Below are 26,218 nucleotides of genomic sequence, written 5' to 3'. Positions count from 1 at the left end.
ATATAAATTTGGCTTTAGCATGTTTAAGAGAGAGAAGAAGGGATGAGAGATAGATAGATGTGTAAGGTATTGACCTCTATGATAAATTTGTGGAACATCGCTCAATAAATGGCTCACATAACTAGTCTAAGATGGGAGATATGAAATATTCACTCACTCTAGATTAAGCCTCAAATGAGAGACGACTATATAAAACTCTTGCTTTAGGGCAAACAATCCAAATTCTTTTCTCATGGATTTTAAACACTACTTCCGTCTAAATTTACCCATCTAAATAGGGAATAACTGTTCGAATTTACCCATACAAATGCAAGAAACATACGTTTTCCCTTTCAAAAAAAAAAAGTAGCTCTCGGATACTTATTTATTGCATAGTAACACAATCAATAGGCCAATATGGTGCTCCAATTTCAAATATGGCAATTTCTTCTTTTCGTGCGCTCTCCAATTTTTGACTAAAATACCCCCATTGTTTGGATTATATAATTGAAAAAAAAATACGGTTCAGATTATATAATTCAAAATATATTTATATAAGCAACAATCAGAATCTCCTCATTTCAGCAGTTGTGAATTTTGCTTTTTAAAACAACCAAAAAACAAAGTGAAAAAAAAAATTGATAAAACATGTCAAATAAAATAAATACCACAAAAAAAAAATTAAAAAGTCAAACAAAGTTATTTTTTTTCGGATTTTTCTAAGAATGTGAAAAAATTTAAAAAATAAAAAATGGGTCTAAACAATAGAATTTTTTATTTTGAAGGGATGAGTCTCATATGAAGTCTCTTTTTGAGGAGTCATGTGCCTTGCTTTTATTTTTTTTATCTTCTTTCCAAATTTTGAAGTGATCCGATCAAATAGCCTAAAAACCGAACTTTTTACTAGAACACGACGAGAACATCTAACAATGGCTTGAAGCACAAGAGACAATAAAGCAATGGGTTATAATGGTTTACATTAACTATCCCTGTTACAAAACATGTTCAGTATTTGTGTTGATACAGTTCATATTATATAATCTGAACATGTTTTTCCCATGATTTTTTTTTTGGCAAAAGAGATTGTATAGGTGGTGTTCGGATTTAATAATCCGAAGGAAAAAAAAGCACTTTATATTTTATAATCCAAATTGGTGAAAAATGCAATTTTCGACCAACACATGTATGAGGAAGCTCGTTTCAGATAATATAACCCGAAAATCCAAGGATATTTTTGGGATTTTAATGGGCATGCAAGAAGAGCGGAGGGTGGAAAAAGAAATTGCCTTCAAATACCTCCAAAGAATGTTCGTGTGCTGCCAACTGCCCACTTTAAATTTTTAGAGAATTTCTTTTTTCACCCTACTGATCTCTCGTGCACCCTCCAAATTGTCAATTTTGTCCAATTTAAATCATATAATTTGAACAATTTCTATGATATTTTGAATTATATAATCCAAATCTTGTAAAAACTCATAAAATTGAAATTACCTTGGTTCTACCAATTTTTGCTTATTAATTATAAATCAAATGAATAATATTTAAAAAATGATTTAATAAGTTTTTTACCATTATAAATATAACGAATTTTGTTTTTAGTCGTTGAACCAACTATTTAATTCTTACTAATACAAAACTATATATTTTTAGTTTATTTTTTTAATATATTTTTAGTTTATTAAAAAAAAACTATATATTTTTAGTCTCTAAAATAGGCACCAAAAGTACACTTTATTTTGCATGAAAAAGTGGGTAGAGAAATTAAAACTAAAGTTTACTATATTTATAGAGACAAAAATTTGTTTAACTCTTTAAAAAATATTGACCCACGACTCGAAATCATAATATACCTGTCATTTCTAAGTCGGTCTTTTTCGATTAATACAACCCATCTACCTCCATTTTCTTTTGCAGAATGATCAACTAACATGAAGCTAAAAACAAAAAATCATACATCATTGAATAATTGTGATTGAGGAATACGCGCTTAAAATAATCCATAAAAGTGCCATTTTCCTTTGTTGTTTTGGATTATCATCCTAATTCAACATCATCACTCGTGTTTTTTAACATTTTCTAACCCAGTCTTTCTCTTCATAATGCAAGTTTTAATTAATCAATATTTGAATTTTGAATCTTTCTGTTCACTCATATTTTTTAGTCTGTTGGACTTGACTTAGTCCGGAACACGTTGATGCTAAATTTTAAGCTTAATAATATGTTTCGAAGTTGGTTTACGGATGAGAGAGCTATGGAGATGAACTTTTAAATTTACATTTTGATATTTTTAAAAAATTAAAAATAACTAGGTTACATCTATTATATCTCCTATCTCTTATATACATACAATTCACAATCAATAGAATACCTAATTAAGTATACCTTGACCACACAACAAAAAATAAATAATACCTAAGTATACATGTCTTGTCTCCCTAACATTTTCAATAAACTTTACATGTGATATTCATTGACAATTGTTTAATAATTTGCAATAGTTTAAAAAAATATTATTTTAATCCATAGACAATTGTTACATTCATTTATAAGGAAAAAAAGAAAGCATCTCATTCAAAACACAGATAGCAAATACAAACAAAAACAAAAGTTACAAAAAAAGAGAAAAGAGGGTGAAGTTATTATAAAAAGGAATACTCCAACCTTGTACTACATCAATCTAGGAAGCTCTTGTCGAAAAACCAGCCTCCTAGGAAACCATAAACAATGTCTGATGAAGCTGTCCATGTTGCTATGTTTCCAAGTGCAGGAATGGGTCACCTCACACCATTCCTCAGACTAGCCTCTTTGCTTCTCAACAACAATTGCAAAGTCACTCTCATCACTCCTCTTCCCACTGTCTCTCTTGCAGAATCACAACTCCTTGATCATTTCCACTCTTCTTTCCCTCAAGTTAATCGTGTTCCATTTAACCTTCCACCACCACCACAGCCTTCTTCTTCCATCTCCGTTGACCCTTTTTTCCTCCGAGTCCAAACCCTTCGCGACTCCACCCACCTTCTTCCTTCTTTGATCTCTTCACTTTCACCACCCATCACTGTTTTTATCTCTGACATACTTCTTCTTTCCCCTCTCAATACAATCACTCAAAAACTCTCTCTCCCTACTTACATCTTGAACACTTCTTCTTCTGCTATGTTCTCCTTATTCTCTCACTTCCCTACTCTTGCTCAATCCTTATCCTCACCAGAACAAGAATATGATGCTTCTACTGAGATTCTAGTTCCAGGCATTCCATTTCCTTTACCATATTCATCTATCCCACCATTTCTTCTCCAACCTACTTCCATACTTAGAAACCTTGCGATGGAAGATAGTCCTAAGCTCGTTAACTTACACGGTGTTTTTGCCAACACTTTTGAAGCACTTGAATCTCACTCACTAGAGGCTCTTAATGGTGGAAAAGTTGTCAAAAATATGCCTCCTGTTTATGCAGTTGGTCCTTTAGTGCCTTTTGAATTTGAAAAAGGTCAAAAGGAAGTGTCATCACCACGGTCGATCAAGTGGCTTGATGATCAGCCTATTGGATCTGTGGTGTATGTTTGTTTTGGAAGCAGGACTACACTGGAAAGGGAACAAATGAAAGAGATTGGTGATGGGTTGATGAGGAGTGGATACAGATTTCTGTGGGTGGTGAAGGATAAGATTGTTGACAAAGAAGATGTAGAAATAGGGTTAGATGAAGTGTTGGGGGTTGAATTAGTGGAGAAAATGAAGGAAAAGGGGTTGGTGGTTAAGGAATGGGTGGATCAAAGTGAGATTTTGAGTCACAGAAGTATAGGAGGATTTGTGAGTCATTGTGGATGGAACTCAATTACAGAAGCAGCTTTGAATGGTGTACCAATTTTGGGTTGGCCACAACATGGTGATCAGAAGATAAATGCAAAGTTGGTGGAGATTAGTGGATGGGGGATTTGGAACAAGAGTTGGGGTTGGGGTGGTGAATGTGTAGTGAAAGGAGATGAAATTGGAGATGCTATAAAAGAGATGATGAAGAATGAATTGTATAAAGTTAAAGCAATAGAGCTTAAAGAGGAAGGAAGGAAGGCTATAAGTGTTGGTGGAGATTGTGAGGTTACCATTCAGAAGCTTATTCAAAAGTGGAAAAATAATGTCAACAATATTTGAGGTGTTGTATTTTTTGTTCAAAATATTGAAGGTGGGTTTTTATTTTTATTTTCCTCTTTTGATATGCAGATATATTCTAGGAAATATATGTTTCTTTTATGGTTATGGAATTAATGTTTGCTTCAATTAAACATTGGTTAATCCATTAGCTTTGATGCGAGACTCATATTAATCAAAATAATGGTGATGATCCTTTGTGTAATTTTTTTTTTTTGAGGGATCTTTGTGTCATGTTTTCCTCATCATTCTTCCCATGTATATGAAGCTCAACCAATTAGCATGTCAAACATTGTTATTTCCTAAAATAACTAGTACTCTATGCATCTAGTTGAAGAAGGATACACACTTGTAGTGTTTTTTCTAATTCATCTATGCATATCTTGGTTTTTTAATTCAAGGTTATGTGTATCTCAAAACTTTTAACAAATAAATAATCTTGCTAAAAAAAACAAATAAATAATCAGTTTCACCGTGGCCAAATTAGTTGAAGTCATTTAATCAAATTACTTTAGCACTCATATTCTTATTCGGGAAATGATAGAAACAGTGATAAAATTTATCAAGTTTCAAGACAGTGTATTTGCTAATATCTTTCTTTAATTACACATCATTACCTCCCTTGATTTCCGTCAAATAATAAAGAAAAATGCTATTTGCAGCGAACAAAGGCTAGCGAAATTATCCCGATACACATGTACTGTTTTCATTGCATATGTTTGATAGTTGACCTCCATATTTTTAGCCCACCACCCATGTATTCCGCTAAAACCCAAAATTTGATTGGCCAAAATTTTCTCGGGATGATTTCTTGAAGAAAGTGTTCGCTGTAAATAGCAACACTCAATAATAAATTTAATTGGTTGAGATCTTTTCTTGATACATTCTTGATAAAAACTCTCTAGATAAATAGCAATGCTCATTCTTATTCTTAGTTAGCACGTTAGTTTTTTTTGTTTAGCAGGTTTGAGTGAGTTGAACTTTCGAGTTCATTAGGGTTAGAGCAAGTCTTAAGATTCAATGAGCGCTAACATATATACTAACAAATCACAAACTAAAATGTTCTCAAAGAGAAAACGGAAGTTGAACTCACACATTCGTAGAAGATGAATACTAGCAACACTCACTTTTCAACACTCTCTCTAGCATTCACTATTTTTTTGGATGAAATCAATGTAAGTCCCACCATTTTGTGTAGGTACAATTTTCAAAGTGTAGACCCACAATTGTTTAAAGCTAGCATAACCATTCTAGAGAGAGTGTTGCTAGCATTACTCTTTGCAGAATATGAATCAACTTCTTATCAACTGAGTCAATTTCATTAGTAGTTAACACTTTAGTTAACATTTTGTGTCTGTTTTCACATCAACTATTGACTTACGTTGACAAACATAACGTAACATAACATAAGGAAGTTGTTTTACTCATTTTAGACTTACAAAATGATTCGAATAACAATTCAACGTCCTATTTTTTTTTCTTTATCTCTATATTCATACCGCATCATCAGTCTATCACATCATTATCTTTATTTCTTTCTTTTTCAAAGTGTTGATGAGATGTTTGGGTGTCCATAAAATATTTTTCTTAGAATTAAGACATAAATCTTTATTTCTTTCTTTTTCAAGATGTTGATGAGATGTTTGGATGTCCATGAAACATTTTTCATAGAATTAAGACACCAAACTAAACCTTAAAAATATTTAAGCCAACGAGATATTTAATCCCTCTATTTCACAAGTTTTAGATTTTTTTCCACAACTCAATTTGGGGCTTAATTTTTATTACTTTTTTTCTTATTCATTAATGTTATCAAATTAATATATTTGATGGTGTGATATTACTCATTTGAAAAATATAAATTTGTTTTCTTAGTAATGAAAAAATTAAAATTTGTTTTTTTATATGAAAAATATAATTTTAATACTCTCAATTGTAAATGAAGTTTTACATATTTTTATATAAGACTAAAACAAGGATTTTGGTCTTGTTTTTTTCCTTGGCTTAGAAGTTGTCCAACTTTTTATTTGTGAATTGTTCAAGAATTTCGTATCCCACTCTTCATGCTTCTCATGCGTCCTCGAAAAATTCGAAAATGTCTTTGAATTTTTGGATTCAAAAATTCAAAATGAATTTTTCAGCTATTTTCAAAGAGAAAAAATGGCCACATTTGTTTTTAGCCACAGTTCAAACATAACTATTTTTCAGGATTTTTTTCGCGTTCATATTTCAAAATCCGAACATAAAACAAGTATTTTTAAACATTTGGATTTCATGATTCGAACACTCCTTTTACATTTTCAAACATGTCGTGTCAAAATTAAATTTCACGTTTTTTCCCATCAATTTTTTGTACATGAGGAGTTCGAAGCATGTAAATGGGGTGTTCAGATCCTAAAATCTAAAGTACTTGTTATGTCCGGATTCCATAATCTGAATTGGTAAATATCCTAAATAAAGCAGTTAGTCCGGTTGAATCATGACTAAAATGATCGTGGCTAATTTTTTGCACTTTGAAATATGAATTTTAGAATCAGAAAATCGAAGAACATTTTCTGATTTTCAAAGAGCGCACGATAAGCCGGATGAGATAAAAAAAAATATCAAATTGTTATTGTTGAGTTCGTAAAGTTTAGACTCACCCTGTTCAAATAAGTTTGTTTATTAGTTAAACTAAGTTTCTTTATATAGTTGAAACAAATGAAATTGATCAAATACTTAACAAATATTGCGGATAATTCTCGAGTATCTCTCTCTTGTACACCATACAAGTAGGAAATTGTTTTGTGTATACCCTATGTAGGTGTATACCTATTGAAACAGAGAGAAAAATAGTAATGTGATAGTTTGACGATCGAATAAGAAGAAGAAGAAGAAGAAGAAGAAGAAGAAGAAGATAGAAAGAAAATAAGATGTTGAATGATTGTATGAAATTTAAAAGTGTTTGTTTATTTTATTTTTTAAAAAGACAAATTCAATATATTAGAAGTGTCTATTTATAATAGTAGATAAAAGTATGACCAACTCATGCAACTTGCTTTAAATTAGTCTATAGACAGATGCAACTTGTTTTTCTTCTTGTTGTACGTGCAACTTGTCTTTTATATCATGTTGGATGTCTCATTCGATCAATTATATAGTTTTCATTCTCATAAAACTATTACAAGAGTTTGTATTTTTAATCATTGACTACTATTGAAAAAACTTTTTTTTTTTTGGTACAAATTGAAAAAACTTTATTTACACAAAAAATTTGAAATTTACAGCTTATGATTATTTTGTTTCTTCTATTGCAATTCCACCAATTCAACGTTGATTCGATTTACCTCACCACATAATAATAAAACAGCAGTGAAAGACAAAACCAAAATTTTCATTTTTCTCTTGTCGTAATTATAAGGTACCTTCCTTTTTTTTTTTTAATCAAAAATAATAATAACAAATTCTTCCTCAAAAAAAAAAAAAAAAAAAAATACTCAATAATACAAACTCTGCATTTGCAAGCTTACCGTCTCAGCAAAACCAATCTCAATTATCGCATTTTTCATATTTCAATTTCAGGTTTTTCTTCTTCTTCTTCGTCTTCTTTATTCTCCTATCTCACACATCTTATAGATTTTTTAATCTAATTAATTATATCTAATCTGCTTTAGTTATTCTATTTATTCGTAATTACACATCGTGAATTTCAAACTATATGTTTCTTTTTATTAATCTGGAATATAATTTCTGATTTATATGCTTAAACCTGAAGTGTTTGTTTGTGATTATATGGTTAATTCAATATCTTATTCTCTTTGATCATTTATATAATTATTAGTATAAGTAGTAATTGTAGCTTATCTTATGAGAATTAATGCTAGATTATTGATAATTCATGTAGCATAGTAATTGAAGAAGATTGAACAAGTGGAATAGTGCTGTTTAATTGGAGAAACACTGGAATGCATAGGCCTGTAGCTGTTTCAGCTCGCGGTGGATTACCTACTGATGACAGTGGAGACTCTGTTGTGACGTTAGATCAAGTTCCGCGATGGAATGATACCGATCAATCGTTAGGGTATGAAATTGGAGATTCTCCGTTGTCTGGTTCATATTTTCCTGATCCTTTAGCATCCGCGTCAGGAGCAGATGGAAGTACCTCCGTGTCTAGGTTTCCTGTTGATCATGAAATTAATTCGAGGATTTATTTGTGGCGAGGGAATCCGTGGAATCTTGAGGTGGATGCTGTTGTAAACTCGACGAATGAGGTGCGTGGTATTTTGCGTTTTTTGTTTAGTTTATTGGTTAAGTTTTCTTTTATTGATTGTTAGAATGTAGGAATGTAGAGAACAAAATTGGAAAATTCGTAGAAACAAACTAAGATGACAGACAATTTTATTGAATGATTTAGAATTCTCCTCCAATGGTTTTATAACATGGATATAAAAACTTGTTTAATAAGAAAATCAGGTTGAAGAAAATTCGAGATGAAGTTCAAAAGCACTTCAGTCGATTCTAAGGACAGGGGATATATTATGATTGTGCTAACTATAGAGGGATTATGTTCAAAAGTCATAATTATGGAACTATGAGAAAATGTAATTGAACAGAGATTAAGAGAGTAGACTCGTGTTTCAGAAAACCATATCAATATTATACGAGGCAGGTCAGTTATGGAAGTAATATTCCTTAAAAAGAATATCCATAGGAGGTAAAATATGGTATGAATTCGTCTAGAAAGTTGTAGAGCAGAAAGAATTTTGTGACAATGGATAGCCTAGGGAGTGACAATGTTTTCATTGTTATTATCGTAGATGGAGGGAGTTCGGAGGAAAAAGGAAGGATATATAATTTTGACGTTTTTTTTAATTGCTGTTCACATCCACAAGATGAAAGTTGTCACCCACTTTTCTATGAGCAACTGTGTTGGAACTTTTTTCCAGTCAGTCTTCATTTGGTTGATGTTGTCTCATGACAAATTTTTAAATCAAATACAAGACCATTATTTTTGTGCTTTCCAGTCCTTTTTTGGGAAAATCAAATGGTAGCTTAGTGAACCATCATAAAGACTTACATCTTAAAGGACTTGTTGAGGAATTAACAGATGATAGAACTTAATGACATTGTTTGATCTATGTACCTGACCCTACCTAGTAAGAAAAGATTCTGGTTGTTGTTATTATTTGTTAGAGACACTTTTTGTGTAATTTAAAAGTCTATGGCTGAAATGCAAATATGTTTTTCGGTATTTAAAAGCAACAACTTTATAGGTTGGTGGTTATGTTTTGCTGATTCAATCAAACAACATTGAGCCATTTTCATCCAATTATCAAGCAACAGAACCACGGTCCTTCTTCTTAATAAATAAAGTTGACAATTGACCTTTTTTCCGTCTTTTCCTTGCTCTCGTATTACTGCGGCTACTTGCAACTGGGTATCAAGCTATATTGAAAAAATTTGTTGACACTGTCATGAGACCTATCAATATTTTATAATTTTAAATTTATATCGTGCATCTTATATTTTGACTGCACAATATGACATTGATTCTATATCCTCATAAATCCCAATCCATCTTCCTAATGATTCTCAAGATATGAAACTTGCCCATCTCTTGATTCAATACTTATTAAGTATCAGGAGGATATATCTTTATTCATAATATAGTGATGCTTTGACGCATGTTAGTACTGAGCTCCAGTAAATAAAAGGAGGGTAATAATATCTTATTTCCTACCTGGTTTTCATTTCTTATGGTTGGCAGAATATGGATGAAGCACACAGCAGCCCTGGATTGCATGATGCAGCTGGACCTGGTCTTGCAGAAGAATGTGCGACTCTGGTATAGTTAATTATTTAGCAACTTTGTATTATGTGCTCGCATGTTAGATGTTGATAATATGTGAGCTTGGGACATAAGATACAAATTTATTATTTATTCTTCTATCAGTTGTATTTTTATTATTATTTGTGGTTCACTGTGTCATAAACTTGCAAAAAGCTGATTCAGTTAAGTTGTCGTACACTCATACTTCAGTTAATTGTCAGCGAAGAAACTTCCTGGATATGATGCTCGAGAATATGAACTAATGCATCGTTAGTGTTAACAGGGTGGATGTCGAACAGGAATGGCTAAAGTTACCAATGCATATGACCTTCCTGCTAGGTTTGATTGCTGGCCTCCTTTTATTTACTTTTTCAAGCTGAAGAAGCAATAGTTTCTGTTTTATTAGTAGATCAGTTCTGCAATTAATCACGGTTTACAGTTTTTTGTTCTTGTTGGTAGAATATACATTCTGAATGTATTTAAGTATGTGTTGTTGCATTATTGAAAGGAGCTCTGCCATACTTTCTTTTTCTTTGTCGAATGGTGTTTGTTGGCCATGAGATTTATATAGGGTTAATTATGTTTCTAGTCCCTATAAAATAGCGACCTTGTAAGTTTAGTCCCTACTTAATTTTAATAGCATTTTTAGTCCCTATAAAAAAAAATTTACTTATAATTTTAGTCCCTGCTAAAACAAAGTTTGATTAATTATCCTTAAACTCTTAAATTTTTGAACGATTTTTTTGAGACAAGATTAGAACACTATGAAAGGTTCGTTTACTAAAATTTAGAATTTTCTGACATGAAATGAATTAAATATGAATTTTTTAAAACGACAAAAGTTAAAGCTAAAAAGTAATAAAATCTGGATGTAGAAATCAAATTTTGCAATAATTTTTTGCGGACGAACTTTTAGTAATGTTCTAAACATGTCTGCAAAAAATTGTTCAAAAATTTAAGAGTTTAAGCATAAATTAAAAAAATTTGAATTGAGTAGGGACTAATACTCAGTGCAGAAAAACAAAATTAGGGACTAAAAATGCTATTAAAATTAAGTAGGGACTAAACTTACAAGGTCGCTATTTTATAGGGACTAGAAACATAATTAACCCATTTATATATTACTTGTAAATGTTAAACTACATGCTTTTAATTTTCCTGTGGTCTGGACGTGAGATGTTTAATATGTCCTGCTGCACAAATTATGTTGTTGCATTGTACATTTCTATCTTTTGTTATTGAACTATACCACGATCTTTACGTTAATAAATTTTCTGCAGGAGAATTATCCACACTGTTGGCCCTAAATATGCTGTAAAGTACCATACTGCTGCAGAGAATGCTTTAAGTCATTGCTACCGTTCTTGCCTGGAGCTTTTAGTCGACAGTGGACTTCAAAGGTTCCCCATAGCCCCAAATTGTTATTTAAGTTGTTTATTTTCTTGCAACATTTATTGTTTTTCGCAATCTAATGTTTTTTTTGAAGATTCACAACTTACTTATTTAGTCATATATTTATGTAGCATTGCTATGGGTTGTATTTATACAGAGGCAAAGAACTATCCCCGAGAACCTGCTGCTCATGTAGCTATAAGTGAGATTTTCTTTTTTACATGATTGTACTTTTTCAATTTGTTTCTTGTCATATTTTGACCTCATACATTAGTTAGGTTAACTCTGCCAATATCATGGAAATTGAATTTATGGTGATCATTATTGCTCTTCCACTAAGTTCCAACCATCCATAAAATACTAGAAATTAATGCCAAATATCAGAAAAATGAGTTGCTGACTTGATAATAAAGAAAAACAAATTTCGGAGGGAAGGAGAGAGTAGGAAATAAAATGATAAATTGTGCTCTCTCTTCAAGTTATCAGTCAATTCCTCACAATCTGCGTTAATTGATTTTCTATGTTACTAAGTGGTGTTTAGATTACCGATCATGCGAATGACAGGTGCAGCCTGACTAAGAAAACATAATTCATGGGTGCATCATATTTCTATTATTTTTTCCATTCATAAGCAATTCTACCATAATGTACGAATCCTGAAGACTTCAAGTTAATTATCATGTCCCTATGGAATGTATATAGTATATATTTGATTCCTGTTAAGCTGAAAATTACTTCCAGATGGTTGATGGATGACATGTTACTCTTAGGCTAAATTTTCTTTTGTTTTCCTTCCTTTTGATATCTTTTATTCAGGAACTGTGCGACGATTTCTTGAAAAGCAGAAAAATAACATAACAGCTGTCGTATTTTGCACTACTAGCACAACGGATACTGAAATATATAAAAGGTATTTTCAGCATTATTTTCCTTTCTTTGATATCTGCAATTTTCTTATTGACACAAATTTTCTTATGGTTATGGAGGTTTGGTTGATATTCTTTTCAACATGGCCTTTGGACTCTGTGTTATTTATTTTTACCGTGCATGTTGTTTCATGTAGGCTGCTTCCACTTTACTTTCCCCGGGATAAACATGAGGAGCAAGTTGCTTTGTCAAAACTTCCTGCAGATGTGGGGGATGAAAATGGTGAGACCATCATAGATGAGCGTAAAATCAGAATAAAGCCTTTACCTAAAAAGAGTGTTTCAAGATCACCTGATGCTGGAGTTGATATTCCTGTCAGCGATATTAGCCTGGTTCGAAAGTCAGTAATTTTTTAAAATTTTCATTTTTTTTTATTTCTCAGCATGTTTCATTGTGAAAATATATACTAGGAGTCCAGAGAGTTAGGATGCATCATCGATCCAAGCATATATAAATGTTGGTTTACATGACCATATAATATATTTAACAGTTTCTATTAAAAGTTTACAAGCCTCTGAGAATGCGTCTGAGCATATTAAGATTCATTTGCTTGCAATTTAGTTGTATGCGCTTGAGTGTTTTTGTTGTATTTGACTAAATAGAACATCACACATTTTTTAATCTTACTTCTGGCAAAATTTTCTTGATGCATGTGTTATAGGAATTCATCAAATTTAGATTCATTTTTGGATCCTGCCTTCATGTCCTTGATTAAAGACCCTGATCAAAGGCGTCTGGAGCAGTGGGAGAAAACTGCTGAAGCACAAAGAAGCTTTAATTGTGCTAAATTACTTGGATATGGCGACATTGAGGGGCCTCCGTTGTCTGCTGCTGAAGAATATTCTCTTCACTCTAGATACCTATCAAAAGCAAACTCTTTAAATCTTTCTGAAATTGCAGAAATGAAAATTGTGTGAGTGTCCATTTATTTCATCATCTGTTTTGCACTACTCCGAGTTCTAATAAATCGGTTTTAACCATTTCTGTCTTCGTTCTTCTAAATAAAATTTAACTTCCATTACAAGGTGGAGTTAGCCAACGCATTGTCAATGCTTGAAGCCCCCAATGGGCTCTTGCATGTGGAGTGCTTCAAATACAAAAGTAAAAAAATTATTCATGTATTTTCACTCAACAGCTTAAGCTTTTGGGATATCTGACTTATGACAATATTTTTTCCTATCAGACGTCAACCATCATTAAATGAATAATGAAGTTTTATTCTATGTAAAACTTCATTTATTCTTTCTTTCCTTAGCCAATCAATGTGAATGCTTCATGCATGTGTTCAGATTGATCTTTGCTTTTTTTTCCCTGGGGAAAAAAAAGTTTAGGTAGAGAAGAGGTTGCCCCATTTCAAGGTCAGGGGCAAACCAGAAGTGATTTCTTTTATTCGTCTTTGCATTTAGTGACCGAGATCGTTACGTTTTCCAGCTATCGTGGAGGTGTGGACAGTGAGGGTCGTCCTGTCATGGTTGTTGTGGGGGCTCACTTTTTGCTCAGGTGTCTTGATCTGGAACGATTTGTGTTATATGTAGTGAAGGTAATTGAGTTATGCACTTAAGCTGGGACATCTTTTACTGTTGCAAGCATTATGTTGATAATTTCTGAGCTTTGTTTTGTTTGTGTTGAACTTTAGGAGTTCGAGGCGTTAATACAGAAACCTTATACTATTGTTTACTTCCACTCCGCTGCATCTCTGCAGATGTAAGTATTAAATATTTAAATTCTTGGATGTATTGATTGGTTTGATTTTTCATAAAATATAATATATTTGCATTTTGCAATATGCTGAGGATTGTCTCCTTTGGAAAACATTTGAATGTGCAAGCAGTGATGGCTTGTTTTCCTTTGCAAGCTTGTTATTTTGTTTGAACTATGTGATCACTATGTCAAATGAATTAAAATTGTTCAATAGCCTAAGTTTTGGTGATCTCCTCTGCTTTAATATAATTAGAGAAGGGAACAAGAAATTCAATAGTCAAGACATGGAATATTAGTTGAACATTTTGTTGTAATAATATGTTGGTTTCCAAACTTTTACTGTTACTGTAGTACTTTGCACAGTTCCTAGAAAAATCTACTGGCCATTGGCTTGGGCCATGAGCGGCATGATATCATGCAATGACTTAACTTTTTGTGGTTATGTACCTTTGTTTATTTTACAAAGACTTATACAAAGCTGACTCATCAAAAAAAGACTTAATACAAAGCCCAATATTAAATTTGACAACCCTTTGTTTTGATTCAATGCAACTTTATGCTACTTTGTTGAGGACGGCTTAGCTATTAAATGCATTTTTTGCAGAGGGCATATATACTTGTTTACTTGTATAAGGCTACACTAAATATAGGCAAGGAGACCTTTTTTGGATAGTGTTAACATGAATTGAAGTTGTGCAACTGAAATAAAGCATACTTGAATGAAAGAAAAAGGTAAAGGACGATTTGGAAGAGAATCACATTTTGAAGAGCAAGTTGCTTTGTGAACTGTGTATAATACGTGTGTTTATTAGTTGCTCCTGGTTTGTGGGAAAATCCCATGATACTTGTTTGTTGACAGTTTATTTTTACCTTTCTCATCCTCTTTTGGTATTAGGCAGCCGGACCTGGGTTGGATGAAAAGATTGCAACAAATACTTGGTCGGAAGCATCAGCGCAATTTGCATGTATGTACTATTTATTTTATTTTTTATTTTTTCAAGGATTGGGACAACTATGAACTATCTCTACTGCCCTGATCATGCTTTGACCTTTTACAATCTCTGTTTTGTATTCTCAATCTGATATGTGTAGGCAATATATATACTTCATCCAACTTTTGGACTAAAAGCAGCAGTACTTGGACTTCAAATGTTTGTGGACAATGTGGTATGTAGTGAAACCTAAATATATTTAAGGATATCATATTCACATATATTAAATAATATTAAAACTTAATTTTCAGGTTTGGAAGAAAGTAGTATATGTTGATCGACTTCTGCAGCTCTTTAGATATGTACCTCGTGAACAGTTGACCATCCCTGATTTTGTGTTTCAGTTGAGTCTTTGTTTTCATTATCAACATTTTATTCTAATCTATATTTTGTACAATGCTTTGCTTTCAATTTATGGCTTCTAAACATATTTGGAGTGGGAATAATGCTAGCATATTAGGGATTTCCTTTGCTAATAAGGTATCGCCGCACGAGTAGGTGAACTTACTAATTTGTTGTATACTTCTTCTATTCACGCAGGCATGACTTAGAAGTGAATGGAGGGAAGGGTGTCATTGCGGATCCCCGGACAAAATTTGTGTATGATAGACCATGACCGCATGCAGTTTTCTCATTATTTTCCTTTGCCCTTACTCTCTCCCTCATAACCAGTGGGGGCTATGTGTTTTGTAATGTGTAGCATTCTTTTCTTTTTATAATCATTGAAGTAACGATAAGTTTCTCTGTATCTATATGTAATTGATGTGAAAGCTAGATGGTTGCCTGTTGTCTTGTACATTCAAAGAAGCGTATTTTGAATAAAATCATATTATTATTGTTATTATTAGTAGTAGTATTTTTAAAGAATAATGATATTTTGACATCCATTTGATGACAACTTTGTTGACAACCTTGTTTTTCTCACTTCTTATTGGTCAAAAACAATGGAGAGAGAAAAAGTAAGAGAGAGGATAACAACATCATGTGAGTATGAGAGAGAAAGTTGTCCAAAAGTTGTCAAAAAGTGGTTGTCAAAATATCATTTCTCATTTTTAAATAGTACTTTCGAATGTTTGAGTGCGATTAATTGTTATTATTATTACTATTTATTAATATGGTTAGGTCTAGCTTTTAGTTGTTCTACCATAGTGCGGAAAAAATTTAAACCTCAAAAGGGCAACCGTTTTGAACATCTGCACTTATCATAGCATTCCAGGAACCACACCTCTTTTTCCTACTGCAGAAATTTTCTCAAACTTGTCTCTACTCTTCTCAACATTTCCCCACTTAACAAACAAAAAAACTAAAACCGTATTAACTGAATCATGCCAAGTTTCTCTAGCACTCGTGCCATCATCGATCAGTTAGATAGAACATAAATCCATTTCTCAATTTTCGCTATCATAAGGCTGGAACAAGCTCTGATAAAAACACTGACCACAGTATCATTTTAAGGTCACAAATTCTGCCTAATCATCAAGCAAAAGCTGCAAAACCTCACTCTGACCAGACTGAGCATAACCATCAAAGAAGTCCGACAGCTAACTACACTTTTGTCAAGAATTTCATCAAATTCTTAAAACCTTTGACATACAGAGTGACAACCCAATTATCACAAAACAATTATCACAAAAGTGCCATGCATATGTAACCCATTTTCTGAATGAGTATGAATCAGTTCAACAAAATTTGCATCTTTGGACTTAAAGCATGCCTTGAGAATGAAAGAGAAGGTTAAGTTATTGGGCAAAAGTGAGCGCCAATAAGAAAATAACCCTTTTGGGCGAGGAATCTGATGATGGCATCGAAAGGGAAGGTGTTTGGATTATGCAGTTGGTGAAAGGCAAGGAGATTGATTCGAGATATGTAGTGGCCAATCAGACGTGTGCACCAAATTGGAAAATGTATGCATGGATTTGGAGAAGACGAGGAAGAGAAAGATGGCCCTGGAGAGAGGTTTAGGAAGTTGGTAGGATTTGTGATGGAAGATGAAGAGCGAGAGTGAAGAAGCACAAAAACAGAGGATGAGCAATGTTTGAGCTTTTCAGTGGGAATGACAACTTCGTGGGATAGTGCCAGCATGTTCGTTTGATGTACCTATGTTTTTCTGGAAAAGGATTGATGTATAATGTGATTGCAACTAAATAAATGAAAAAAATATATTCATCATTTCAAATAAAATATCATGAATGTAAACTACATAATGTACTATTATCCGACAAATTCAAGTATTACAGTCAAAAGTATTTGTTTCCAACAATTTTGTTATTTTACTGTGACGCCTATGCCTACTGTTTGGTATGTTTGTGAGTAGTTCTGCAAAAAGCAGTGACTTGAAGTAGCCAAATCTACTATTTTTGTTGAAAGTAGTGTATGTTGAGCATGACCATTCTGCAACCAACATTTCCCCCTTTTAAAGACAGGCCCAAATCAAAGATACCATTAGCAGTAGCATTCACATATCAATCTACTTTCAGCTTTGCATCTGGATAAAGTTAAACACAGACCACACACAAATTTGTTAAGATCTGTGGAACAGCAAAAAGTAACCCACATGAAAATTGGATTATATCATTATCTTTCTCTTCACCTTAGAATCGCTCTATCCCTCATCTCTTCCATAATCAGCCAAACACAGATTATGTCCATGCTGCCATTGTTCTCTTATGAGTCCATCATTAACACGTTTCTTTATATTAAGTAAACTCTTAGATTCAAGTCTTGAAGTTGAGTATATGAAAACTCAATGAGTTAATGTAGACTCTCGAGCTAGACAATCTTGCTTCTACTACAAGGCCGTTTACTAACTCTGCTGATCTTTTGCTCACTTTACCTCCTCGGACCCATCAGCTCCTGCCAAGCTCTTCGAATCTTATGCCTGAACGGTTATCTCCAGCTTTACAAGACTCATTTTTGGAACTTGCACATCTCCAGTAGGGTGATCATAAAACCAGTCCAGCCGCTTGTCAAGCAGGTAGTTTTCCTTTATGATCACCCAATCGTGAACAACGGAGATATGATCAAACTGCCACATTGACATGTGTAGTATTGTTGACATCCATCTCCACTAAACTAACACCAGGGACCTTGTTCAATCCTCTTTGCTTTATCATCTTTCTTACCTCCTTAACCATGCCCCATCTTCCATCCGAAGCATAAAGGTTTGAGATGAGCACGTAGTAACAAGCTTGATCGGGGTGCAATTCCAGCATTCTTCTAATTGCCACTTCTCCTAAATCAAAATTGGAATAAAGTCCACATCCATGGAGAAAAGCACCAAACACACCAACACCAGGTTGAACAGGCATTTTGTCGATAAAATCCAATGCCTCTTGGAGGTTGCCAGCGCGTGCCAAGAGATCAACCATACATGCATAATGCTTCATGGAAGGAACAAAATTTAACTCCTTACACATGAAATCAAATATCATCAACCCTTCTTCAACCATCCCTGAATGACTGCAAGCCGCTAATAGAGTTGTGAAGACAACTTCATTAGGCACAAGTTCCTCTTTCAACATATCCCTAAAGAGAGCTAGAGATCCAACTCCATCACCTTGCATGCCACACCCACCAATCATTGCAGCCCACGTCACGGCATTTTTCTCTCCCATCCCATCAAACACCATGCGAGCTGACGTTGCATCCCCGCATTTTGCATAAAAGTTGAGCAGCGCAGTGCCAACATAGATGCTAGAGGATACCAAGCCATACTTTAAGGCAAAACCATGAAGGGACGAACCAATTTGATGAGCACCAACATAAGCACAAGCTGAGAGAACACCAACAACTGTAACTGCATCCGGAAAAAACGATTCCATTCTCATCCCATTGAAGAGCTCAAGAGCTTCATATGTTGATCCACTCTGTGCATAACCCGAAATAACCGAATTCCAAGAGACAACATCCTTATCCACCGTAGTTTCAAACACACAACGCGCATCAGAAATAAGTCCACACTTTGCATACATATCAACAAGAGCATTCCTCAATGAAGTATCATCCAATCCATACTTAACTACCAGAACATGAAGTAACTTTCCCATAACAATATTTTCCAATTGAGCACAAGCAGAGAGCAAACTTGCAAGAGTAACCGAATTTGGCAAAATCCTATACCATTTCTTATCAGTAAACAACTCCAACGCAGCTTGAGGATAACCTCTTTGAGTATACCCAACAATCATAGCCGTCCAAAAAACAAGATCATCACCACCACCACAAGTTGAAACTGAAAACTCATCAAACACGGAACGAGCATCACCAATATCACCACATTTAACATACATATTCAAAAGAGAAGTAGCCAAATAAGAATTAATCTCAATCCCATTCTTAATAACATACCCATGAACCCATTTCCCTTGATGCAAACACCCCAATTTAGTACACGCCGTAACCAAACTCCCAACAGTAAACATATTCCCATCAACAAACCCTTCTCTCATTCTATTAAACAACATCAACCCTTCCTCAGCACATTCATTTTGAACATAAGCGACAATCATCGAAGTCCACGACACCACATTTCTATCAGGTATTTCATCAAACACCTTACGTGCATCCCTTAGTTTCCCACATTTCGAATAAGCATCAACTAAACTAGTCAAAACAAAGCTATCAGCAGCATTTGCTTTGAGAATGTTACAATGCAGCTTTGTAGTAAGCACAATATCACGTAACTGAGACGCTGTTTTAAGCAGAATTGAGAAAACAACGTGATCGTTGAAGGAACCGAGAGTGGTTCGCGCGAGGTTGTAGAATGAAACGACGTGGGAGTGGATGTCGTTGAGGAAATGCCAACGAATGATGAGTTTGAAGGAGTGGTGGTTTGGTGAGGGAAGACGGTGGAAGAGAATGCGAGCGTGGTGGAGGAAGCCGAAGGAAGCGTAGAGAGAGATGAGGGTGGTGTCTGGGGGGTGGCCGGAGATGATGAGGGAAGCGTGGAGGGTTTTGACGGTGGTGGAATTTTTGCAGATGCGGAAGAGGTGGATGGTTGGAGGGAGTGGAAGTGGAAGGTGGTTGTTGGGTGCATGGTGGTGGTAACTGTGGTGGCGATAAGTGAGGTAGCTCCATTTTTTGTAGGGAAGACGATGAAGAATTCTTGGTGTGATCAACATGCTTCATCACATTTCTTGGGGGTTCCAATAACATACTACCTTATGTGTACTTCAAAATATTAACATACTCCCTCGGACCATAATTATGAGCAAATTTTTTTTTTTTAAAATTCATTAAATAATCGATGTATCTGAATTATGATATAGTACAGCTACATCAATTATTTAATGAATTTGAAAAAGACAAAAGTTGCTTATAAATGTGATCGGAGAAAGTAATATACTAAAAATAACAATTATGAAAAAAAAATCGAAAATGTTTGAAACACATAAAATAGTAATAAAATAGATTAAATTTAACGAACTGGTATTGTTAAAACAGCTAAAAAAACACATAATAGATTAATGTAATATATTATACAAATAAGTATTAAAACTGATGGATGCAGTTTTCCCGCGACAAAAATGAAATAGATATGTAGTTTGATTCAGTTTTGAAAAGGGGATCTAAATATGATCTGAGTGGTTGTTACAAAAATTTATCCAAACACATCCAATAAATTTTGGTTTTATGCAATTTTTCAATTTTTTTTAGATCGGTTTGCAGTTTTATTTTGAATCGGTTTGAATACTCGTACTTTCAACTTTCGTATTACTTCTACATATTTATTCATACACTAATTTATATCATAAAAAACAAGGTAATTAATCAATGGTTTGCATCCGCACATTTATGCCTACTAAACCAACAAAAACACCAGAGATGAATCCATCTAACTATTCACCGACCACCTGGGGTGAATCTCTGGCTAGTCCCTTTCACCCTTTTCCTCCACCTCTTCCTCGCCTATAATTTCTCCTCTCATGGGCCTCATCAAAACTAGTGTAGTCATCGTCATGGAGACTAGCTCATTCGATCACGTCCTTGGCTGGCTCAAGTTAATCCGACATCGACGATCTCACCGACACATAATTGATATTTCTAAGACGAAGAGTGGCGTTGAGAGATTGGTGTAGTGTAGGTGTGGTTGGATGGGAGAGATGGAGATCAAAATTGAAATGGAATTTCTAAGATATAAGGTGAAGAGTAAACCAATATAAGGAAATATATCCCTATAAAAAATAGGTGGAAAGAGAAAAACATTGAAAGATTTTAGTCCGCCACATCGTTTGTTAGTGCTTCACGATTTTTGTTATTTAAGCATTTCTCTAACTTATTAAGTTCAATACATCCTGTTTTTATTGTTGTCCAACCAAATTATGAACTTCAATTAATCCATGAAAATAATTTAACGATTTATGTCTTCTCTAACCCAATAACCTTGTTATAATTTAAAATTAAAGATGTTTAAAACTATTTGGAATTTCATATAAAATATTAATCCATGAAAATAATTTAACGATTTATGTCTTCTCTAACCCAATAACCTTGTTATAATTTAAAATTAAAGATGTTTAAAACTATTTGGAATTTCATATAAAATTTAAGAGATGTGTTTTAATTAGGAAGGTCTAAGAAATGATTCTAGAGTTATCTACTAAGACGTATAAATCTTCTCTTGTAGTTGGCATTTGTCATCAAACAAATTGTGAGTTTATCTTAGAAGTACTTCTCTTCCTCTAACAAAGTGGTATCAAAGCTTGGTTGTTAGATTTAAGAGATGTCAAGCTTTGACTACACTACTTTCTAGACATGGCAAAACAACCCGGACCCGCCGGGTCTCCCCCGCCCCGCCCCGATTTTAACGGGGAAAAGCCGAATTAACTGGGTCCGGGTCCGGGTCCGGGTCCGGGGAAAACCCGTAGGTTTAATGCGGGGGCGGGGCCGGGGCCGGGGGATACTCACACCCGCCCCGCACCCACCCCCGCCCCGCACCCGTGAATGAGAATTTACCTTATTACCCTTATTTTCCTTAAATTAGAAGGGGTATATAAAGAGAAGAAAGCTGTGAAACCTAATTTCATTTGTCTTCACTTCACTACTTCAGCAGCCGCTGTACTGTACTCTTCCAATTCCTCTTCAATCAATTTCGTTAAGTTCATTTTGTCAATTTCCTCTTCAATTCCTACTTCAGCCGCTGTACTGTACTTTTTACCGTTAAGTTCATTTTGTTAATTTTTTGTTAATTTTGATATGGAAATAAACATGTCAACTAGCAACTAGTTCGACAGATGACAGATCCATGCTATCCCTTTTAAACAAATAATTATTTCCTACCATTCAAGCACCTTTTTAGTCTTTGAGATTCAGCACCTTGTTCATCATAATTTAACGGAATTTAATTGAGCAAGTTCGAAAAATTTATGTCTTTGAGATTCAGCACCTTGTTCATCATAATAAACATGTCAACTTTATGTTCTGCTGCTATACAAATGTTCTTAATTGTCATATTCCATATTAGTATAGCATTTCAATTTAACTCAGTTTTTTTCCCTTCTGAGTTATATATAAATGTAATAACATATCTGTATAAATAATATTCAGAGTGTTAATTTGTTTTAATTATCTTGCCATTGAAATATGAAAACAGGCTTACTGTTGTAAAAAAAAAAGGCTTGCTGTATTTTTTTTTTTTAATACACTTTTAATGGGTGGGGGTGGGTGCGGGGCCGGGGAAACCCGTCCCTGTTGGGGGCAGGTCTGGGTGTGGTCTTTTTATCCCCGCCGGGTCTGGGGGCGGGGGCGGGGGCGGGGCTGTGTACCATCAGACGGGGTCGGGGCTGGGTGTGTTAAAACCCGCCCCCGCCCCGCCCCGTTGCCATGTCTACTACTTTCCACTTTTCCCTTCTTACAAGAGACAGTTTATTTAAAAGGTCACTAATACGACCTTAATTCGCTTCTGTAGGTGAAATGGTTCTCGTTTAGCGAATCTGCTCTTGCATTTTCCTGGGAACTCCTCTCTTTGCTCACCAAACGAATCTTCCAACCCAAAATCCTTTGAAACTCTCTGACTTGCCTCACTTCTAACTCGCTTTGCTCGCCTATCAAATTAGCCATTGTACAAAACTTTAGGTCTTTGTAATATCTTCAACAAAGACCTACAAAATTGAAATGAAATAGGTAAATACTCCCTTAGAAGTTACTCCCTCCGGTCCTATTTATAAGAAAAAGTTGACTTTTTAGATTCATTGAGTAACTCATGTATCTGCCATAGAATAAAGACCAAATACATCATTTATGCAATGAATCAAAAAAGTCAAATGTTTCGTATAAATATGACCGATGGGAGTAGTAGCTTGTCTAGCATGATAAGTATAAATTTAAGTATTTACATGAAATTGGGAGGTTTTCCTTAGATTACTTGCAAAACAAGTTAGTAAGTGTCGTGAATAAATATGTAATTTGTCATAAATTTGGCACTTATCACATGGTTAACTTAGGGATACTCATTTTTCAAGGTTTTCAACTACCAAGTTAACCATGCATAAAGGTCTCGATTCTTTCCTCCTCAAGAGGTAGGATTGGTTTTTCATATGACAAGAAGTCTAGATAAACATGCAAACAACCTTTCAAGGTTAATATCTCTTCTGAGGGTAAAATTGTATCTCATATTAAACAAGTAGTTTCATTCCTATCCTTTTTCAAGCTCAAGTAATTTCTATTTTCACAACTTGTTTTAAAAGAAGTGTAAATGTTGTAACAAACTTAACATGCAAACATATTTATAACCTCCTCATTCTTCAACCATAAAAGTGTTTTATCTCATAATGATCTTAAACACAAAAACATAAATGGAAAAGATAACAAATAAAAACATACTTGCATAAATCACTAGAAGTGAATAGAGTTTACAAAGGAGACATTACAATCCCATGGGAATGGAAGTGAGCTCTTTGCATTATTCACTTGACAATTTACCCATAAGGTCCTAAATTTTTAAGATCTAGCTGCCATGCCTTCAAAGTGGAATGGATGAAGGTTCATAGTGTAGAATAATGGTTGGGATTTAAAAGGCTGCTGAGGTTAGCAGCAGTAGTGAAACAACGTTAAATGGACTAGAATTGTGGGATCTCTAGCTCAACATAGAATTGGCCCTTATATAATACATATTTCGTCTTAAACATTCATTGAAACATCCATAGTCTTTCCAAAATTTTGGCGAGCAAGATGTTCTTAACTAAATATCATTGTATCATATATGTTTTCAGATATATTTAGTTAAATTCAATTTGATGTTTTTTCTCAAAAAAATAGAGTTTTGTCAAAAAAGGAGTAAATCACCATTTTATCTCCTAAAATTGTAAATGTTTGAAAATTTGGGACTCTAAATTAACATTAGTCAAAATGCTTCTTCGTCAAGTTGCTCTGTTGAAGGTGTTAGTGTGTCAGGTTAATTAAGTGATGTAACTTGTAACACCTCAAGATTCCTTTTATTGTATCCTTAGAATTCATGTGCATCAATGTAACTTCTAAGTGTGTAGTATAGCCTTTGCTATGATTAGTGGCTCATAAGTTATTAGAACCCTTAGTAATCTTAATCCTCTATAAGTTCCACTTCTACTTGTGTCACGTGCGTGATGTGTGCCTTCACATATGCACAATATATGTGTTTCCATTTGCCTGAGCGACTTATCTTTGTGCACATGCACATTTTCGGTGTTCTTGTCACATTTGTGAACGCATAAATTCATCAATGTTGCAGATCATCATGAGGCATGAATATTCTAAACAATTAAACATATGTGGATTTATGCATCTTGCCGTTTTATACTACTACCTTGAATATCGTGAGTTTATTAGCAAAAAAAATCTTTTTTGTTTTCAACGACTTTGAATGTTTGTTATATTGATGAACTTTATCAACTTTAATGAATGAATGTCGTTAATTTAGTTAAATAAATTCAAAAATATTACTTTCCTTAATACAAATTTCTTAATATAGGCACAAATTAAGAAAAATTAATAAAAAGTAAATGATATCTTTGATTGTGTATGTATCAATCATCCAATCTTTCAATAACATGTTATATTTTGTATTAATTTATTTAAAATTAATACTTCTTTGGATCCTATATATAAGATAAAGTCGGATTAACAAAAAATTATGTAATTTTAAACGAAATACACAAACGTTTACCGACTCTTTGTTCTCTTGTATATAGAACCGGAAGAAGAATTAATTTAAATACTTCCTTCAGTCTTATAAAGAGTATTAATTTTCAGAGCTATGTTATTTGTACAACCAAAATTGAACAACTAATGCAACACCATAAAACATTGTTAGGAGCATGCAAATCGAAATCAGTTAAAAAAATATTTAAAAATAGCAAATAAGTTGTTTGGTTGTACAAATATGATGTTCACATATCATTCAAACCTACCAGATCCAGCTATCAACCGATTCAATGATATCATTCATACTCACTTGAGTTGGCTTGGTGGTATTGACTTGAGACCTGATAGTGTGCTCCTCCTCAAGGTCTCAAGTTCAACTCACTCCAATGTCAATTTAGGTGGGTTAGTTTAGCTTCTTCCAAAAAAACAATTTACCAAGGAGGTTTGTGTCTTTATTTAATAAAATTTCTTTTGTTTATTCCAAAAAAGAATTTACCAAGAAAACTCTAACACCCCGTTCTCCCAACAACGTAATATTAATTATTATAATTAGAGTAAACCATGCAACGGAGTGTCACACTGCTAATCAAAATTTCATAAATAGAAAATAGCTATTTATTTAAATCAACATTTAAAATATCTCCAAAACTGCAGCGGAATAATTCTTTAGGAAATACAATTTCAACCAAATCCAACATAAAGGAAAATCTTGGCACAAAGGCCTCAACGTAATCAACATTATATTCAACAACGATAAACTCCATTATTAAGTCTTTTCCCAAAAATATGATACATAAAAGAAATGAAGAAAACGAAAACATTAGCGACGAATCCCCATCCTAATATGTATCAGAGCCCTAGACACTTGAGCCAACCAACCTACAAGCCATCATTACCTGCAAGTTACCCATACGAAGGGCAACATTTTCAAGCAGAAGGGGTGAGAAACTTATCCAATAATAATAATATATAATTCATCAAATTAATGAAAGCAACAACATATCACAACATACATCATTAATAATGTATATAAAGAATACATATAGCAACGACATAATCATTTTCCGCAACAAAGAGCAGCAACAACAACAACTTCATTATCAACAACTACACCGACAACTCGACAATGCGACAACGGCAACAACAATTCGACAATGCG

The 26,218-nt window shown here is 33.8% G+C and overlaps 3 protein-coding genes and 1 pseudogene across 9 annotated transcripts; 2 read left to right on the top strand and 2 right to left on the bottom strand.

The window, feature by feature from the left end:
• Positions 1-2,329: 2,329 nt before the first annotated feature.
• On the top strand, positions 2,330-4,327 carry LOC146931906 (UDP-glycosyltransferase 708G1-like). The gene has a single exon (XM_085703484.1). The coding sequence runs from the start codon at positions 2,704-2,706 to the stop codon at positions 4,123-4,125; it is 1,422 nt and encodes a 473-aa protein (XP_085559610.1). The 5' UTR covers positions 2,330-2,703; the 3' UTR covers positions 4,126-4,327.
• Positions 4,328-7,615: 3,288 nt separating this feature from the next.
• On the top strand, positions 7,616-15,784 carry LOC146931905 (uncharacterized). 7 transcript variants are annotated; one of them, XR_015006877.1, is made up of 16 exons: positions 7,616-7,683; positions 8,011-8,372; positions 9,869-9,946; positions 10,215-10,270; positions 11,212-11,331; positions 11,455-11,525; positions 12,140-12,233; positions 12,387-12,590; positions 12,912-13,163; positions 13,682-13,790; positions 13,887-13,954; positions 14,556-14,683; positions 14,847-14,916; positions 15,044-15,118; positions 15,195-15,286; positions 15,484-15,784. XR_015006877.1 is itself a non-coding variant. In XM_085703483.1 (15 exons), the coding sequence occupies exons 2-15, from the start codon at positions 8,067-8,069 to the stop codon at positions 15,557-15,559; spliced, it is 1,671 nt and encodes a 556-aa protein (XP_085559609.1). In that variant the 5' UTR covers positions 7,616-7,683; positions 8,011-8,066; the 3' UTR covers positions 15,560-15,784. The 7 variants fall into 7 exon arrangements, 2 of the variants coding, with proteins under 2 accessions (XP_085559609.1, XP_085559608.1); XR_015006876.1 differs by having other exon boundaries at positions 8,006-8,372; positions 14,851-14,916; XR_015006875.1 differs by having other exon boundaries at positions 8,006-8,372.
• Positions 15,785-15,956: 172 nt separating this feature from the next.
• LOC146931904 (pentatricopeptide repeat-containing protein At1g09190-like) lies at positions 15,957-17,025 on the bottom strand (annotated as a pseudogene).
• A 63-nt stretch (positions 17,026-17,088) lies between these two features.
• Positions 17,089-20,080, bottom strand: LOC146931903 (Pentatricopeptide repeat (PPR) superfamily protein). The gene is made up of 2 exons (XM_085703481.1): positions 17,534-20,080; positions 17,089-17,428 (listed from the first exon to the last, which is right to left on the bottom strand). The coding sequence occupies exon 1, from the start codon at positions 20,061-20,063 to the stop codon at positions 17,964-17,966; it is 2,100 nt and encodes a 699-aa protein (XP_085559607.1). The 5' UTR covers positions 20,064-20,080; the 3' UTR covers positions 17,089-17,428; positions 17,534-17,963.
• Positions 20,081-26,218: the final 6,138 nt, after the last annotated feature.

This window comes from Medicago sativa, chromosome 4 (genome assembly GCF_051527215.1).
Source record: "Medicago sativa cultivar Bolivia chromosome 4, Bolivia_mono, whole genome shotgun sequence".
NCBI classification, from domain to species: Eukaryota; Viridiplantae; Streptophyta; class Magnoliopsida; order Fabales; family Fabaceae; genus Medicago; species Medicago sativa.
This window is presented reverse-complemented; position numbering and strand designations above follow the sequence as displayed.